Genomic DNA, 20,216 nt, shown 5'->3' with positions numbered 1-20,216 from the left:
ACATTTTTATTTTTGGGTTTAGATATGCTTTAACCCTTTCACTACTGCCAACATATGGTACATGTCAACAGCGGCGGGGAGTTTTCTATCTGACAAGGCAACTGTCAGCTGCCAGGTGGATGCAATCGGGAGGCTGTACAGCTACCCAATTGCTCCACACACTTTCAGATTTCAACCCCTCCAGCGTGGATCCCCCGACATATTTCCTGGGTTCCACTGTCCCACCTGCAGAGCTGAGACTGGCATGGTGGATGCCTGGTAAGGGAGAACAATGAACATCTATTCACTGATCCCCATAACTATTAGGAATCCAGCAGTGACATGCATTGCACAACTTCTGGGTTAAGCTATCATTTGCTCCATTAGTTTTAATGGAAGGCAGGTGAAACATCAGGTGCCTAATAGACCCCCTTGATGGCTCATTAAAGAGAACCTGTCACAAAAATAGAGCATGATGTCACCACCCCACCTTTCTACTTTTTCCAATCAGAGAAAATTTTGTATTCATAGTGAAAATGCAAAATATTCTCTGAATGGCGCTCATGCAGAGCGAAAAACCTCCTTTGTTCACAGTGCATCAGACAGCCACTCGGTGTGAGCCCCTGGGGTTGGATCACTGGAGTAGTAGTGATCTCTTGCTTCCAGAGGAATCCCACAGATGGTATGAACCAGGGGCGGACTGATAACTCATGGGGCCCCCCGGGCAATAAGGGATCATGAGGCCCCTGTGTCCTTGCCCAAACTCAAAAAAGCCTTTGAAAAAGGTACCAGGGACATCTCATGGGGCCCCCTACTGGCCCCGGGCCCTCGGGCAGTGCCCGAGTTTCCAAATGGTCAGTCCGCCCCTGGTATGAACATACTGTAGTTACATTGGTCCAAGCTGAAGCAATATAACTATGCAAAACTGTACCTAGAATTCAGATTATACACGGATGACCTGTGGGGGCTTTTTGAGGGCCATCTATGGAAAATTTAGAGCACCAAAGTTTATCGCCAATTCACAGCTCACGCAGTTTAAAAGCTTTACATGTTTGGTATCTAGTTACTCTGCGCAACCTCAGATTTTATATTTTTTTAAAATGGATAATATGTTGCATTTGTGTGCTTTAAAATTGACTTCATACATATTTTTAATGAATTTTAGGCTTGATAAAGGGCTCATGTACACGGGACATTTGGAAAACTCTTCTGAACGATGGAAACTGACTGCTGGAAAATGTAGCTTAAAAACGTCAGTTTAGCCGCGTTCTCATACCACGTTTATGCACATTTGCGTTTAGAAGCGTTTTTAAAAGATAACCTCAGAAGACCTTCCAAAATGCCCAGAATGCACTGAAAAACAGTAAAAAGTTAATTATTTCAAACATTTTGAGAGAAAAAGAGAAAGCAGAAGCAGAGAGAGCAGTATGTGTTGAGATGACCTGTCTTTTCTAGTTGTATTCACTATGGATCCCATCATGAGCATAATGCGGCACGTTCTACCATTTTTTCCTTCACGCAAACCTGGAACTGACTGCGCTGGTATACCGGGTCCATTTGAATACATGGAAATGCTTTGCATGCATTTCTGATGATGAAAAAGGCTCTGGGCAGCATTTGGACATGGAACAGTTAAAAAAACGCTTCTAAACGCAAACGCTTAAAACGCGGTTAGCATTTGGTGTTTGAAATACCGGCTAAAATCTACTCCTGAACACAAGTTTTGTGCGTTCAAAAAAACTATTGTAAACTCAACTGCCTGTAAAGGACAATGTGTACATGGACACATAGGAAAACATTAGGGAGAGTTCAGGGGCTGCTGAAAAAAAGCTGAACAGCTCCTGAATGTCCGTTTAGTAGCTGCAGTGTACATGAGACCAAACTGTGAGGGACCGCCGAGCGGCACCACTAGCACTCCACTGGTCAGGCGTGCCCAGAGCGCAGAGTCTAAGCCCCAGGGTACTTGTTCACCAGGGCCCCTGATGGTGGGGATGGACTTGTAGTACCCCGAGACCAGGTCGCCTCTGCTGAGCACACCTGTCAGTGGTAGTGGTGTTCGCCAGGGGCTCCAACCAGGGAGAGCCAGATGTGAGGAGGTCGGGTGACCCCGATGGGATGGATGGATGGATGGCTGAGCAAGTGCGTAGTCAGACAGGCCGAGTCGGTATTGTAGAGGACGGTAAGGTACAAGGGAGCAGGCAGAGAATCGTCGGGTCACACGCCAGGTCAGCAGCAGGAGGTCAGATCTAATAAGGGGCATCCAGGGAGAGAGGTCAGGCAAGCAAGGGTCTGGGCAGGAGAAATCAGCAAGGTCAAAGGCAATCCGGGTCAATAACTTACTAGGCACAGGTACAGGAACACAGGAAGCAGGTAAGACCAGAAGGCAACAAAATGACAGCTCAGGGACCTTTAAATATCCCGCCCTGCGCTGCCATTGGTGCCCAGCGGGCGGCCGCGGCTTCTACTGCGCATGCGCGAGCTCGAACGCCGCGGCCGGCCCGGACCTAGTGCCCGTGTACTAGGTGGAGCAGTGCGCCTGCGCCGGGACCATCGCGGCAGGGATCGAGGAGATCCCTGACATTGCCCCCCCCCTACGGGCAACCTCCGGATGCCCATCCGATCTCTCCACCACGGGTGATCACAAAGAAACCTCCGGACAAGCCTAGGTGCATGGACATTATGGGCTGGCTCCCACGAATTGTCCTCAGGGCCGTAGCCCTTCCACTTGATGAGAAATTGGGTCTGGCCCCCCCTTCGTCGGCACTTCAAGATTGCCTCCACCTCGAATTCTTCTTCCTCTTCAACTGTTACGGCCTCCGGGGGCCTGGATTCTCGTTCCGGGAAGGCATCAGGGACTACTGGTTTCAACAGGGACACGTGGAAGACAGGGTGGATCTTGAGTGTCTCGGGGAGAACAAGTTCATAGGCCACCTCATTGACCATCCGTTTGATGCAGAAAGGGCCTATAAATTTAGGTCCCAACTTTTTTGACGGGCAGAGCATCCTCAAGTTAGACGTAGCCAGCCAAACCTTCTCTCCGGGCTGCAAAACCAGATCCCCTCTTCGCTTCCTATTAAAAGCCCTCCTGTAGTCCTCTTGGGCTTGACGGATGGCTTCCTGTAGTTTCCTATTGTTGGAGGTGAAAAAGGTCAGTGCATCCTGTGTCGCTGGAATCGGGCATTCCGGGACCAAGTCCGGGAGGAAGACAGGATGAAACCCATAGTTGGCGAAGAACGGGGACTGCCCAGTTGCTGAATGGCAAGCGTTGTTGTACGCGAATTCTGCCAAAGGGAGGAGTGGCACCCAGTCGTCCTGAGAGAATGATGTGTAGCATCGAAGGTATTGCTCCAGGGTCTGATTGGTCCTCTCGGTCTGGCCATTGGTCTGAGGGTGAAATGCCGAGGAAAGGGACAGCTTGATATCCAGGGCTTTGCACAATGCCCTCCAAAACCGCGAGGTAAACTGCACCCCACGGTCCGAGATGATGTCTTCGGGAACCCCATGCAGTCTAACGATCTCTCGAATGAAGACTTGCGCCGTCTCGGCTGCTGATGGGGTTTTCCGTAAAGGGATGAAATGGGCCATCTTGGACAAGCGGTCCACGACCACGAGAATTGCCGTGTGGTTCAGTGAAGGTGGAAGCTCGACTATGAAGTCCATGGAGATTTTCTGCCAGGGTCGTTCAGGGATGGGCAATGGACGTAGCAGGCCCCACGCCTTATTCCTTGAAGGCTTGTTCCGCTGGCAGATGGCACAGGAGCCCACGTAGTTCTTACAATCCTTGGCCATGTCCGGCCACCAGAAGGAACGTCGGAGAAGTTCCAGGGTCTTGACCGGCCCAAAATGTCCTGCCAGTGGATGGTCATGGCAATGTCCCAAGACTAAGGTTCGGGCATCCTCCGGCACCACAATCCGGTCCTCCCTCCATAGGAGTCCCTCCTTGTTCTGGAGGGGAGCCCCATCGGAGGTGGACATTGCTGTGGACGCTCTCAGGATCTCGGAGTGAAGGTTTGTCTGAAGGGCCAAGAAATTTCCTGCAGGAAGAATAGTGTCGGGCACTGGCATCTCCTTGGTGTCCTCGTACATGCGTGACAACGCGTCAGGCTTCGTGTTTTTCGAGCCGGGCCTGTATGTGATGTGGAACTGGAACCTCGAGAAAAACAATGCCCATCTTGCTTGTCGTGGGCGTAGACGTTTGGCCGTCCTCAGATATTCCAGGTTCTTGTGGTCCGTGAATATCAGGATGGGGTGGGAGGCACCTTCCAGCAGGTACCTCCATTCTTCTAAAGCGGTTTTGATAGCCAGTAGCTCGCGATCCCCAATGTCGTAGTTCCTCTCCGCAGGGGTAAGTTTCCGTGAAAAGAATGCTACTGGGTGAAGTAATTCCTTGGCGCCCTTCCGCTGGGAAAGGATGGAGCCAACCGCGTTTTCAGATGCATCTACTTCTAAGATGTAGGGCAGGGAGGCGTCGGGATGACCCAGAATGGGTGCCGAGGTAAATAACCTTTTTAGTGCTTCAAAAGCTTCCTGTGCCTCGGGCGTCCATCTGAATCGCGTCCCAAGCTTGGTTAACTGAGTGATGGGGGAGACCAGACCCGAGAAGTTCTTGATGAACTTCCGGTAAAAATTTGCGAACCCAATAAAACGTTGGACACTCTTCCTGTCCGTGGGTTCAGGCCAATCTAGGATCGCTGAGACCTTCTGAGGGTCCATTGCGACCCCCGTGGTGGAGATGATCAGACCCAGAAATGTAACACTAGCCTGTTCAAAGCAGCATTTCTCTGCTTTAGCGTACAACCCGTGCTGCCGCAACCGCCCCAACACCTTTGATACATGTACCCTGTGCTCCCCCAGGGAGGATGAAAAAATCAAAATGTCGTCTAAGTAGACGATGACAAAGATGTCCAGGAAGTCCCTAAAGATGTCGTTCACAAAGTGTTGGAAGGTGGCTGGCGCATTGCACAACCCGAAAGGCATGACCAGGTACTCAAAATGGCCGAAACGGGTGCGGAAGGCCGTCTTCCACTCATCCCCCTCCCTTATGCGAACCAAATTGTAGGCTCCCCTTAAGTCCAACTTGGTAAACACTACTGCAGCTTTTAGGCTCTGGAATAGTTCAGGTACCAGTGGTAATGGGTAACGATTTTTAATGATGACCCTATTCAGCTCCCGATAGTCAATGCATGGCCTCAAAGTCTTGTCCTTCTTTTCTACAAAGAAGATCCCTGCACCTGCTGGGGAAGTGGAGGGACGGATGAATCCCTTTCGGAGGCTATCCTCAATATAGTCCTTCAGGGCCCCTAATTCTAGCTCAGAAAGGGGAAAAATTCGCCCGAACGGAATTTCCGAACCGGGCAACAGATCAATAGGACAGTCATATGGGCGGTGGGGGGGTAGAGCATCTGCTCCCCGTTCACTGAACACATCAAGAAACTCATGGTAGGCTGCAGGAATCACTTGTTTTAGGCTGTCATCCCCTTCAGAGCACAGGAGGACCCGGGGGACCTCCGGGCCCGAAGTTCGACACAGTTCCCGACAATATGGGGAAGGGAACGAGACAACCCCAGTCTCCCAGTCAATTTGGGGGTTATGGGCCCGCAACCAAGGGAGCCCCAGAATGACTGGGAAAAGGGGTGATGCAATAGCATCCAGGCGGAGGAGTTCCCGGTGCTGACCGGCAATGGAAGTCACAATGGAAGGGGTCTCCTGGTTAACCACCCCTGACTTTATCCGGGAACCATCAGCCAAAAAGATGTGAAACCCCTTCTTCTTTGGGCGGAGGGGAATACCCTGCTGGTGAGCAAAATTGATATCCACAAAACAGCTGCATGCACCCGAATCAACTATGGCCGTCACCTCCACGGTCCTTTCTGAAAGCTGAAAGGAGAGGGGAACAACTAAGTACTGGGACGGGTTCATATTGCCAACAGATAAAGAAGATGAGGTGAACTTACTCAGTTTCTGCGGGCAGGAACGCACCATGTGACCAGCTTCGCCGCAGTACAGACACAGATTCTGGGAGCGTCTGCGCTGGCGTTCCTCAGGCGATAGTTTAGGCCGAGCCAGGCCTAGCTGCATGGGTTCGGGAGCATCTTCAAACGGCAGGTTCTGGGTGCTTGGCCTAGTATGTTGACTGGATCCCTGAAATGACCCCCAGGGATTTCCGCGACCCTGACCAGACCTCTCCAATCTGCGCTCCCGTAGTCTACGGTCAATTTTGATGGTGAGTGCAATTAGGTCCTCTAATGTCTCGGGCACCTCCACCCGGGCGAGCTCATCTTTCAGAGCCTCTGATAGGCCCATACGAAACTGGTGCAAAAGTGCGAACTCGTTCCAACGAGTGTCACCCATCCAGCGCCTAAAGTCAGAGGCGTATTCCTCGGCCGCCCGCCGACCTTGTCGGAGTGCGTATAATGTGGCCTCGGCCGAGGCTGCCCGTTGTGGGTCATCATATAAGATGGCCATAGCGTTAAAGAAGCTGTCGACCGTAACCAGGTGAGGGTCATTGTTTCCCCTTAGTCGGTGGGCCCAGTCTTGGGGTTCACCCTGCAACAGGGAGACAACAAACCCCACTTTCACTGATTCCGTCAAAAAGGTCCGTGGCTGCAGTTCAAAATAGAGCAGACAGGAGTCACGGAATGACCGAAAGCGTGTGCGATCCCCATGGAAGCACTCGGGTAAGGGTACTCGGGGTTCTGCCATAGGGAGTGATGTGGGAGGCCCAGGAGCCGGCTCATGGACTGCTGCGACCAGTGGTGCAGGGGCCGGGGCCTGTGAGACAGGAACAGATATGGTGCAGGCCTGAAACCGATTCTCGATCTGCAGACATCTGTCCTGTAATGTGTTTACGGCTTGCGTCAGGGTAGCCAGGTGCCTGCAAACCTCGTCCAACGGGGAGAGTCCTCCTCGAGGCTCAGTCATGGCCTTCTGGTACTGTGAGGGACCGCCGAGCGGCACCACTAGCACTCCACTGGTCAGGCGTGCCCAGAGCGCAGAGTCTAAGCCCCAGGGTACTTGTTCACCAGGGCCCCTGATGGTGGGGATGGACTTGTAGTACCCCGAGACCAGGTCGCCTCTGCTGAGCACACCTGTCAGTGGTAGTGGTGTTCGCCAGGGGCTCCAACCAGGGAGAGCCAGATGTGAGGAGGTCGGGTGACCCCGATGGGATGGATGGATGGATGGCTGAGCAAGTGCGTAGTCAGACAGGCCGAGTCGGTATTGTAGAGGACGGTAAGGTACAAGGGAGCAGGCAGAGAATCGTCGGGTCACACGCCAGGTCAGCAGCAGGAGGTCAGATCTAATAAGGGGCATCCAGGGAGAGAGGTCAGGCAAGCAAGGGTCTGGGCAGGAGAAATCAGCAAGGTCAAAGGCAATCCGGGTCAATAACTTACTAGGCACAGGTACAGGAACACAGGAAGCAGGTAAGACCAGAAGGCAACGAAATGACAGCTCAGGGACCTTTAAATATCCCGCCCTGCGCTGCCATTGGTGCCCAGCGGGCGGCCGCGGCTTCTACTGCGCATGCGCGAGCTCGAACGCCGCGGCCGGCCCGGACCTAGTGCCCGTGTACTAGGTGGAGCAGTGCGCCTGCGCCGGGACCATCGCGGCAGGGATCGAGGAGATCCCTGACACAAACTGTTAATATGTGACCAGGGGCGGACTGACAACTCATGGGGCCCCCGGGCAATAGGGGATCATGGGGCCCCTGTGTCCTTGCCCAAACTCAAAAAAGCCTATGAAAAAGGTACCAGGGGCATCTCATGGGGCCCCCTACTGACCCCGGGACCTCGGGCAGTGCCCAAGGTTCCAAATGGTCAGTCCGCCCCTGTATGTGACATAAACAATTGTCACAACCGCCATTTTATTCTACGCAGTCTTTGCTTTCACAAAATAATTCCTGTTATGGGGGTTTTAAGTAATCATCAGGCCTAAAATGATTTTTTAAAACACATGCAAAAAGGCAAGAACGGCTCTGGCAGAGAAAAGGTTAAAACTCAGAGCTTCGCTTTATTTATAGGAAAACCAACAGCTCCATGCATGGTTCTGATTGGAGTTGTCCTTTAAATCAGTAGACCTAGGCAATAATGGATGCATATAAAAAGGAAGGGGATCTTTCCGTCCCCCCCCACCCGCTGGGATTTCCTTTATCTAGATCAGCAGCCATAGTTCGAGGAATGGACAGATATCGGTTTCAGGATCTGGCAGTGAATGTAGAGTCTTATCGTTCCTTTCCGTCATCACCTTCCTTGAAGCAGTTTGTGGCTTATCATTCAAATGGAAATGATATGGAGAATTCAGACGTCCGTTGTCCACCTGATCAAATCCGGACTATCAGGCGGATTAATCCGATAGGGTGGCCATCTCATGTGACCCATCCGGTCTCCGAAAGTGAGGAATTCTTTTATTATACCGGTGTAATCCAATGCTGACTATTCAGCCCATAAATTCTGCGATATCGTCAGTGAGCAGACATCTGGGTCAGTATGATCATCTTACAGCTCAACTCCAGTCAATCAGCTGAATGCACGGATAATATAAAAAAAAAAGAAAAGAATACATATTTTATTTTAATATATATATATATATATATATATATGATATTTGGGCTGTATTTCTGTTCATCCTGTCCTGAGATTTACACAGCTGTGCCATAACTGATTCTTCTCTGCTGCAGTTACAGCCTGGTCACCTCCCTGTCCCCAAATTGTAACCATCACGCATATATGCGGGGGCGAAGAGGGTGGGCTTTAACGCCTACATGTTGCACATTTATGCATCCATGGAAGACAGAGGTGTCTGTGCTGAGAGCGTGCTCTTTGTGTGCTCCCAGCCAGGGGCAGACTGACAACTCATGGGGCCCCCGGGCAATAGGGGATCATGGGGCCCCTGTGTCCATACCCAAACTTAAAAAAACCTATGAAAAAGGTACCAGGGGCATCTCATGGGGCCCCGTACTGACCCCGGGCCCTCGGGCAGTGCCCGAGTTTCCAAATGGTCAGTCTGCCCCTGCTCCCAGCACAGTGTACGAGCTGTCATAGACAGTTCTCAGTCTCCTGACTGTCTCCTGATTATGTGATCACAATGAACACAGACAGGGTGCACACGCCCGCAGCTGGACGACTGTCAAATTGGGACCAGCACATGCATGGGACTGCCTTCATATGGATGAATAAAACACCTGTGTTTTATTCAGATGTATACTTAAGTCTCTAGAGCCGAACCTCTGGCCCGACCCATAAGGAAGAAAAATATATTTGAAATATACTTTTTAAATATTCTACCCAAGTATATTGACATATATTTGTAATGTTACAATTTTGGCCATATTCAACATATTTAAAAATATATTTCAATATATATATATATATATATATATATATACATACAGTATATATAAATACTGTATGTTGAAATGCTTTTTATTACAAAATGTATGAAAAATATTTGTAAAAATACATTTCAAATATACTGTATGTCTTTAAAAATACAAATCTACATTTTTGGAATGCATTTACAAATGTATGTAAAAATATATGTTAAAAAAAATCTGGTCTGAAAAATATATTTTAAAAATATATATTTTTAAAAATATATTTTTTTAAAATCTATTCTTCAGATTTTTTATAACATATAAAAAAGTCATTTTTAACATATTTTTAACATATATTTGTAAATGCATTCCAGAAATGTAGATTTGGATTTTTAAAGACATGCAGTATATTTGAAATGTATTTTTAAAAATATTTTTCATATATTGTGTAATAAAAACACATTTCAACATACAGTGGGGATCGAAAGTTTGGGCACTCCAGCTAAAAATTTGTATTAATGTGCATAAAAAAGTCAAGGAAAGATGGAAAAATCTCCAAAAAGCATCAAATTACAGATTCAACATTCTTATAATATGTCAACAAAAGTTAGATTTTATTTCCATCATTTACACTTTCAAAATAACAGAAAACAAAAAAATGGCGTCTGCAAAAGTTTGGGCACCCTGCAGAGTTAATATCTTGTACTGCCTCCTTTGGCAAGTATCACAGCTTGTAAACGCTTTTTGTAGCCAGCCAAGAGTCTTTCAATTCTTGTTTGAGGTATCTTTGCCCATTCTTCCTTCCAAAAGTCTTCCAGTTCTTTGAGATTTCTGGGCTGTCTGTCACACACTGCTCTTTTAAGGTCTATCCATAGATTTTCAATTATGTTGTGGTCAGGAGATTGTGAAGGCCATGGCAACACCTTCAGTTTACGCCTCTTGATGTAATCCCCCATGGATTTCGAGGTGTGTTTAGGATCAATATCCATTTGTAGAAGCCATCCTCTCTTTAACTTCAGCTTTTTCACAGATGGCATCAAGTTACCATCCAAAATTTGCTGAAATTTTATTGAATCCATTTTTCCTTCTACTCGTGAGATGTTCCCTGTGCCACTGGCTGCAATACAACCCCAAAGCATGATTGATCCAACCCCATGCTTAACAGTTGGACAGAGGTTCTGTTCATTAAATTCTGTGCCCCTTCTTCTCCAAATGTACCTTTGCTCATTCTGGCCAAAAAGTTAAATTTTAACCTCATCGGTCCACAGAACTTGTTTCCAAATTGCATCAGGCTTGTCCATATGTTCATTTGCAAAGTTCAAACGATGATTTTTGTGGTGAGGACATAGAAGAGGTTTTCTTCTTATGACTCTTCCATGAAGACCATATTTGTACAAGTATCTCTTTATAGTGGAATAGTGTACCACAACTCCAGTGTCTGCCAGATCTTTCTGGAGGGATCGTGGTTTTGAATTGTTTTTCTCACAATCCTGCGAGCTGTTCTGTCTGATATTTTTCTTGGTCTTCCAGATGTTGCTTTAACTTCCACTGTTCCTGATGACTGCCATTTCTTAATTACATTCCGAACAGAGGATATTGACATCTGAAAATGCTTTGCTATCTTCTTATAGCCTTCTCCAGCTTTGTGAGCGTCAACTATTTTCAGTTTCAGTTTTCTAGACAACTGCTTAGAAGAACCCATGGTGCTGATTGTTGGGGCAAGGTCAGATGAGTCTGGGCATTTAAAACCTTTGAGATTGACATCACCTGGTCTTCCCAGACGATGATTGAGAACAATCCATGACACTGGCAGGTCTCAGCTTGGCAAAAGGGGCAGTACATGCTATAAATTCTGCAGGGTGCCCAAACTTTTGCAGACGCCATTTTTTTGTTTTCTGTTATTTTGAAAGTGTAAATGATGGAAATAAAATCTAACTTTTGTTGACATATTATAAGAATGTCTAATCTGTAATTTGATGCCTTTTGGAGATTTTTCCATCTTTCCTTGGCTTCTTTATGCACATTAATACAAATTTTTAGCTGGGGTGCCCAAACTTTCGATCCCCACTGTACAGTGTATATATATATATATATATATATATATATATATATATATATACAGTTGCAAGAAAAAGTGTGTGAACCCCTTGGGATTCCGTAGAGTTTTGCATGAATTGGGCATAAAATGTGCTCTGAACATCATCTAAGTCACAACAATAGAAGAACACAGTCTGCTGAACATAATACTACACAAACATTAGATGTTGCCATGGTTTAATTGCACATAACATTATTAGTCCATGGGACGGTTTGATAACGCTGGTAACGTTAGCTGTCTAAAGTCACGTTAAAAACCTGAGTTTTTTAGCTTTTTTTAGCATTTGCATTAGCGCTTAGCGGCGTTTTCCAGCGTTTAAAAAAAAAAAAATTGGGGGGGGTCAAAAAACGTCCAACAATGCCAGTTTGCGGCGTTTTTCAGCATTAGAGCATTTTTCCAGCTAAAAACCTCATCTAGAAACCCAATAGTCCTGTTTTTTTTTTCAGCCAAAAAACATCCCAGCCAAAAAACGTTGATTACAGTCTATGTACATGGATACATAAGATAACATGCTGGGGGGTTTACTGGCTGTAGGAAAAAAAATCAAAAGCCAAAAACATCTGGTCTGCATGAGGACTTAGGTCTGAAGTTTCTGACAGTCCTCCCAAGCATTATGTTCTGCCCTTTGGTGATGTCAGGGGCTGCATTTATTATTTATTTATTTCAGGTACTTATATAGCGCCATCAATTTACGCAGAGCTTTACATATATATTGTACATTCACATCAGTCCCTAACCCTCAAGGGACATACAATCTAAGGTCCCTAGCTTACATTCATACATATAGTAGAGCCAATTTAGACAGGAGCCAATTAACCTGCCAGCATGTTTTTGGAGTGTGCAAGGAAACTGGAGTACCTGGAGGAAACCCACACAGTCACAGGGAGAACATGCAAACTCCAGGCAGGTGGTGCTGTGGTTGGGATTCAAACCAGCGACCCTAGTACTGCCAGGTGGAAGTGCTAACCACAATGCTGCCCGCATTAGATTTCCCTTCTAGCTCATTAAGGGTGGTGTGGGCCAGGAACTGTCAGATTGGGAAGGAAAGCTCTAGCTGATGCTGGATCCAGGAAAGGTGGGCTCTATCTGACTTGCTGCAGCTTCTAATGCACATCGTGAGAAGCTCACAGTGTGCAGTGAAATCAGAGTAAGCCATTTCAGTACAAGAGCACTGAAGCGAAAGACTTCAGTGGAGTTCGCTGCAAACTTCGAGCAAGATTTGAACCCAGTCAGATCTGCTCACCCCCAATCCCTCCCTGAGATAATGATGTCTTTTCTCCCCAGACAGGAAATTCCCGGAGGGGCACCCAAATGAGAAGAAGGAGATCGGAGCTCATAACAAGTCTCAGCTGGAAAACCAAACTGAAGAGGTAACTAATGACTACAACACCCAACCACTACCAAAGTCCTCCTAGTTCCTGATCTGGAGATTCAAAAAAGACATCCAAGACATGAGAGCAGCAACTATGTTTAGTAGTTGTCTTTTATTTGCCAAAGAGAGGCCAACGTGTATTGGGGGCTCGCCAGTCTCCCTTCATCAGGGCCGGAAGTGGTAGAATCAGGGGCGGACTGACGACTCATGGGGCCCCCGGGCAATAGGGGATCATAGGGCCCCTGTGTCCTTGCCCAAACTCACAAAAGCCTATGAAAAAGGTACCAGGGGCATCTCATGGGGCCCCCTACTGACCCTGGGCCCTCGGGCAGTGCCCGAATTTCTAAATGGTCAGTCCGCCCCTGGGTAGAATAAAAGGCTGGGCAGAACACTGGACCACAAAGAAGTCTCATTTCCTTTTTATTACAGTGCTCTTGTCTTCCTAGGCACTGTGGAAGGTTAGCTACGTGGAAGGATAAGATTTCCCCTTCTTTCCATGGTCATCCAACATCACAGCTAGTAAGAAGACGGCTGCATTAATGCCAACACTTGTCTCCTGCTCCAAGAATTTCCCCCAAAAGAAGTGCTGACAAGAAGATAATGGGGGGAAGGAAGGTGTGGGGTTGTGTGTCAGCCTCTCGTTTCTCTTCATTCCTCTAGCTCAGTGTTTCTCAACCTTTTTTCAGTCAAGGCACCCTTAAAAATTATGGACATTCCCAAGGCACCCTTTAAAATTATGGACAGTCTTGATGCACCCAATTCTAAAATAGGGGGCCTCAAGACTGTCCATAATTTTAAAAGGGCACCCCATTCTAAATGTGAAAAGTTTTATAGAACGCAGCAACATCCAAACATGTAGGACACCCAACATTAGAGGTGATTTATTCTTCCAAAGCAAATACACTTTTTGGAGGGTCCAACTAGGATGCTGTACAGGCAGCTGGCATCCTCCTTATCAACTGATGATGTCATTGGTTGTCAGGAAGCTGGCAGCTAGAAGGTCATAATGGTGCACAATGACAACCTGTGGCTTTGTGTAACTAAAAGGCAGGCTTGCATACAAGTTTTGGGCAATTTTTAGACATTTTGCCAAGGCACCCCTGAAGAAACCTCAAGGCACCCCAGAGTGTCTGGGCACCCTGGTTGAGAAAGCTGCTCTAGCTCATGGGTGTCAAACGGGTGTCAAACTGGCGGCCCTCCAGCTATTGCCAAAGTCCAATGAGGCATTGCAAGATTGACAGTTACAAGCATTACTCCCAAAGGTAGAGGCATGATGGGACTTTCGCAACAACTGGAGGGCCACCAGTTTGACACCTCTATCTGGAGCTTGTCTCTGGGGACAATGCAACCGTCTCCTTGCTAGCTGCGTTGTCGGGTGACTGTGAAGGGAGGGGGTTGTCCAACCATGTAGCTAGCCCTCCACAGCTTGTGGGAAGAGGAAACAAAGTACTACATGTGTAGAATATTGTAATAAAAAAGAAATTAAACTTCTTTAACCTTTTCACTTCCATGGACATTGTACTTATGTCCGTAGCACTGTGGAGGGGTGTCTAACACGCACTCACCGCTGCTACAGTAGCTGGCAATGCATGTAAACTACACAACCTGACTATCAGCTTTGAGATGGAAGTGATTCAGTGGCTGCACAGATTGCAAAAGAGGATGCAAAAGACAGCTACAGCGCAGTCGTCCAGTTCTAAGAAGGCACCCATGGATGTCCTCCCAGAACCATGCCCTGTGCAGCCCTTTACCATATGATCAGCTGTGTCCAATCACAGCTGATCACATTGTAAACAGCTATCAGCAGTCCTATCCTCACACGCTGTCACAGAGTGAGGAGAGGAGAGCTGGTAACTGACAAATCACACAGGTGGACGTTTACACAGATAATCAGGGCACTGATCATCAGTGCCCTGATGATCAGTGCAGCACCATCAGTGCTTCCTCATCAGTGCCGCCTCACCAGTGCAGCCAATCAGTGTCCATCAGAGCCTCCTCATCAGTGCCGCCTCATTAGTGCCCATCAGTGCCGCCTCATTAGTGCCCATCAGTGCAGCCTCATCAGCACACATTAGTGAAGGAAAAAAATTACTTATTTGCAAAATTTTCTAACAGAAACTAAGAAAAAGGTTTTTATTTTTCTCAACATCTTTTTTAGGAAAAAAATTAAAAACCCAGTGGTGATTAAATACCACCAAAAATTATTCAAAGTGCGGCAGCGCTGAAAGCTGGAAATTGGCCTCAGCAGGAAGGGGTGAAAGCGTCTGGTATTGAAGTGGTTAAAGTGATTGCCGTGTCATGGGGATGCTCAGCTTTAATGCTTGATATGTTTTGTATCCATTTAGTCGGCACAACCTCATCTTTTATATTTTACCAAAAATTGGGTAGTATCTAGCAACTGTGTATTTTTTTACTGAAAATATACATTTGATAAACAGTTTGGCTAATATCGTTTAACGTAACAAATTGGACCATTTTATTCTTTAGGATCTCTGCTTTCAGAAAATACACTGCTAAAAAAAATTAAAGGAACACCTTTTAATCAGAGTATAGCATCAAGGCAATGAAACTCCTGGGATATTGGTCTGGTCAGGTAAGAAGCAGAGGGGGTTGTTAATCAGTTTCTGCTGCTTTGGTGTTAATGAAATTAACAACAGGTGCACTAGATGGGCAACAATGAGACAACCCCCAAAACAGGAATAGTTTTACAGGTGGAGACCACTGACAGTTTCTGCTGCTTTGATGTTAATGAAATTAACAACAGGTGCACTACATGGGCGACAACGGGACAGGTCGAGGCCACTGACATTTTTTTTCCCTACTCATCTTTTCTGACTGTTTTTCACTAGTTTTGCATTTGGCCAGGGACAGTGTCACTACTGGTAGCATGAGGCCAAACCTGGACCCTACAGAGGTTGCACAGGCACATCAATACATGCCATTGCCAGAAGGTTTGCTGTGTCTCCCTGCACAGTCTCAAGAGCATGGAGGAGATTCCAGGAGACAGGCAGTTACTCTAGGAGAGCTGGACAGAGCTGTAGAAGGTCCTTAACCCATCAGCAGGACCGGTATCTGCTCCTTTGTGCAAGGAGGAACAGGATGAGCACTGCCAGATTCCTAAAAAATGACCTCCAGTAGGCCACTGGTGTGAATGTCTCTGACCAAACAATCAGAAACAGACTTCATGAGGGTGGCCTGAGGGTCCAACATCCTCTTTTTCACAGATGAGAGCAGATTCACCCTGAGCACATATTACAGACTTGAAAGGGTCTGGAGAAGCCTTGGAGAACATTATGCTGCCTGTAACATCGCTCAGCATGACCATTTTGGTGGTGGGTCAGTGATGGTCTGGGGAGGCATATCCATGGAGGGACACACAGACCTCTACTGGCTAGACCAATGGTTTGCAAACTGCGGCCCATGGGCTGAATGCAGCCCTTGGCTTGCCTCTACCTTCGGGGTACTATTCCTCCCACTGATACCAACAAGGAGGCAACATTTCTTCCACTGGCACCAACTATGGGACATTTTTCCTTCCACTGACACCAATGATGGGGTACAATTTCTCCCACTGATATAAACAATTAGGTACTATTCCTGTCAACTAATACCAAGGATGGGGCAGTATTCCTTCCTCTGAGACCAAGAATAGGGCACTCTTCATCCCACTGACACCAATGATGGGAGACTATTCCTCCCCCCGACACCAATGATGGGGCACTATTCCTCCCACTAATACCAATGATGGGGCAAAATTCCCCCCACTAATATCAATGATGGGGCACTGTTCCTCCAACTAATACCAATGACTGGACACTATTCCTCCTTCTACTTTTTTTTACTCCTACTGATGCTAGATCATTTTTTACTCCCACTGGCCACTCCAGCCCACCTAAAGTCTGAAGGACAGTAAACTGGCCCTTTGTGTAGAAAGTTTGGAGACCCCTGGGCTAGACAATAGCACCCTGACTGCCATTAGGTATCGGGATGAAATCCTTGGACTCAATGTCAGACCCTACGCTGGTGCAGTGGGTCCTGGGTTCTTCCTGGTGCACAACAATGCCCTGCCTCATGTGGCGAGAGTATGCAGACAGTTCCTGGAGGATGAAGGAACTGATACCATTGAATGGCCCCCATGATCACCTGACCTAAATCTAATAGAACACCTCTGGAATATCATGTTTCCATCCATTTGACACCACCAGGTTGCACCTCAGACTGTCCAGTTGCTCAGTGATGCCCTGGTCCAGATCTGGGAGGAAATACCCCAGGACACCATCCGTCGTCTCATTAGGAGCATGCCCCAATGTTGTCAGGAACGCATACAAGCACATGGGGGCCATACAAACTACTGAGGGCCATTCTGAGTTGCTGCAATGAAATTTCAGCAAAATGGACTTGCCTGCTGCATCATTTTTTCACTTTGATTTTCGGGGTGTCTTCGAATTCAGTGCTCTGTAGGTTAATAATTTTCATTTCCATCAAAGGATGGGGCATTCTTACGTTCCTAACACATTGCCCGTCCATATCAGTATAGATATCCAGCAGGAGATTTGTCCTCATTGAAATCTGATATGTTTTCAAAGTGTTCCTTTAATTGTTTTGAGCAGTGTGTGTGTTTGGGGATTTTAATTAATCTTTAGGCCTATAACATGTGCAAAAAGGGATCTGGCAGCGAAACGGGAAATTGTATACTTACCTTGCCATAATTTTCCTTTCTTGGTGCATCTTCAGCATCTTCATGGCAGCATACAATGGGTTGTGACTCCACCCCCACCACCTGATAGGACTGATTAACTACAGACCCGCAGCATTCTCTGTAACGCTAACCATTTGGGTGGGAATCTGTATGCTTCCATGAAGATGCACCAAGAAAGGAAAATTATGGAAAGGCAAGCATACAATTTTCCTTTTCCTGGCGCATCATGGCAGCATACAATGGGAACTAACTCGCCATATGGGAGAGCACATGAAAAAAAATTGTAATGGTCAGTAGCACAAGTATGCTCCTGCACAACACATTTTCCAGATTTTACTGTTGTAAAGCTGAGCCGGGTTCACTTAATAAAGCGCAAGGTGTTCTGGGAGGACTTTATTGTTGACTTGCAAAAAGCTTCAGGAGATACTCAACATTGTGCTGTCCATGGATCTGGCACTGCCCTGGTAGCATGTGCGCTTAAGTCTTACAGAATAGAAAGGCTCCTTTAATTGTTTTAACAATCTAGGGCGCGATTTGAAATATTGAATAACTCAAGCGCTAACTATGGTGAAGTAAAAACAAAAAATTACAATAAATTGCTGTAGCCTCTAGTGCACACACCCCATGTCTCTGTGGGGCAAATTATACAATCATAAAGTGAAGTGAAAAAATGCTGCGCTACATAAACCAATGGCACAAACTATTATATTACCAAAAAACAAAGTGAAAAAATAAATCATTATTAGAAGAATAAATAGTAGTAGAAAAAATATTAATATTGAAATAAAAATATAGATATATGAGAATATAAATATATATATATATACACACATAAACAATATATATATAAAAAATATACATATAAAACAAAACACATAAAATATATAAATTAAGAATATTTTAAGTATGAATCAAATAAAAGTCAATCAAAAATCAAGTTCTATCAATAAAGTGTTCATTCAGTGAACCCTCCTTTGGATAATGAAAAATATATGCATCTGTCATCAATTCCCGTGCAGAGACATCCTCCACCATATATCTGCTCACCTCACGCAGTGTGACCTCACATTATACAGTGTTACGGTCTAACTGCACTTTTGGTCCCATATGGACACAGAAGATCAGCTTGCTGAATGAAGACTCCAAAGTAAACTCCCTCCTGATGAGCGTCTTTGTATCAGCCATATTCCTCATTAAAAAGAACTCAACATAGTGCTTTATCCTTATAAACGTTTATTCATCAATAAATACATATGAAATATTCTCACGTTCCGGAGGTGTATGTTGCACCAGGTATGATGAAGATCCCGTGATGTACTGATTAAACACTAGATGGCAGTATCATCTCAGCAGCAGAGTCCTGTACAAGCTCAAAACAGACACCATCCATAATATAATACAAGGCAAAGCAGGGACCACTTAATGAATGCTATTGCCTGCTGTAATATCGTTCCAAGAGCCGTTTGTAGAGTACTACAGGCCACTATCCTGATGAATGGCAACGTCGTGATGTCATCCGCACACTCCTCTCCGACGCGTTTCGTCACTAGTCACGTGACTTTATCAAGGGAATACGTTTCATCTTTCCTGAATGAAAAAGTAGCTGCCAAGCAAGCCATCAGAGTTAGACCAACATCCAGGGAATGTAGTTCTTCCGTTTCACCAAAGAAAGATGGTAAATTTAGCTCCTGGTTAAAGTGGAAGGAGAAACACACCTTTTGGATAAAAGCAGGCTGGGGATTTTTGGATTATTCTGTCAGAGTAGGACGTTAGTTGAGGCTCCTCAAGTGCAAAGCTTGGAGCCTGACACCCTTTCACAGAGGTTGTAGCAATCGGAAATATGGTTTTCAGGGTTAGATTGCAGAGTGTAGCTGTAAGATAGAAATGAGGCCTCGATGGAGCTTTGGGGAACATAGGCCAATCCCACTTAGGGAATAAAAGTTACCTGGCAGGTCTTCTTGCAAGCCTTTAAGTACTAAAGGGTTAAGGGTTCCTTAAACCTCTGAAGGTGCGGGTGAACTTTGAATGCTAAATGTAATTGAACCTAGGCCATTGTCCAGTCCTAGTTGTAAGAACTGCAGAACCTTGGCTCATTATGGTGATAAAGGACTCCAGGCTTTTGGCCTGTGAGATCTGCCTATTTTAGACATAGGCTGGCCATATATTATACAATTTTCTTGCAGATTTTGCTTTAGATTTACCAAAAACCATATAATAAGAGGAACCTAAACAACTGTACCCAATTAGGCAGGCCCTTGCACTACATAGTTGAAGGTAAATCTAAAGGAAATTGGACAGAAAATGATAAGAAAATTGTATAGTGTATGGCCAGCCTTACTCTCTGATCAGTCTTATTCATGGAGACCTCTCTGGCTTGACACAAGGTAGCCACTACCTCCACTGAGCACCCTTGACTCGGTAGCCCCAGCCGCTCAACGTCCATGCTATCAAATGTAGTCTCTTGAGGTTAGATGGTAAAATCCCCTGGTCCAGTTTGTCCTTCCTGTGTCTCATTATTTGGGGGGAGACAGTCGCAGACAGTGCTTCGTAGTTCTGCGCTAGCTTAGAGCAGTTAAAAAAAAAAAAATAAAAAAACTTTCCTGTTGCCATTTGCTATGTGGGAAGAGGAATACTTTTTCCATTTTCGGGTCTGGTTCACAGTGCAGAGGCTCCTGTGAATTAAGTTAATGTCCCGGCCTTTTCTACATCAATCCGTCGGGCAGTCTGGTGGATTGATACAAAGAGGCCAGGAGTTTCA

The 20,216-nt window shown here is 46.2% G+C and overlaps 1 protein-coding gene across 3 annotated transcripts in view; it reads left to right on the top strand.

The window, feature by feature from the left end:
* LOC149446100 (EF-hand calcium-binding domain-containing protein 6-like) overlaps positions 1 to 20,216 on the top strand; it is an 86,779-nt gene that overhangs the window by 4,070 nt on the left and 62,493 nt on the right. For all 3 annotated transcript variants that reach the window (XM_089653089.1, XM_089653090.1, XM_089653088.1), the window contains exon 2: positions 12,672 to 12,757. In XM_089653089.1, the coding sequence (XP_089509215.1) occupies positions 12,672 to 12,757 (86 nt within the window). The remainder of the gene's footprint in view (positions 1 to 12,671; positions 12,758 to 20,216) is intronic.

This window comes from Staurois parvus, unplaced genomic scaffold, assembly GCF_062004578.1.
Source record: "Staurois parvus isolate SC_StPar_1 unplaced genomic scaffold, SC_StPar_1.0 ptg000697l, whole genome shotgun sequence".
NCBI classification, from domain to species: Eukaryota; Metazoa; Chordata; class Amphibia; order Anura; family Ranidae; genus Staurois; species Staurois parvus.
Note: the sequence above shows the minus strand (reverse complement) of the source record. Positions and strands in the feature narration are given on the sequence as shown.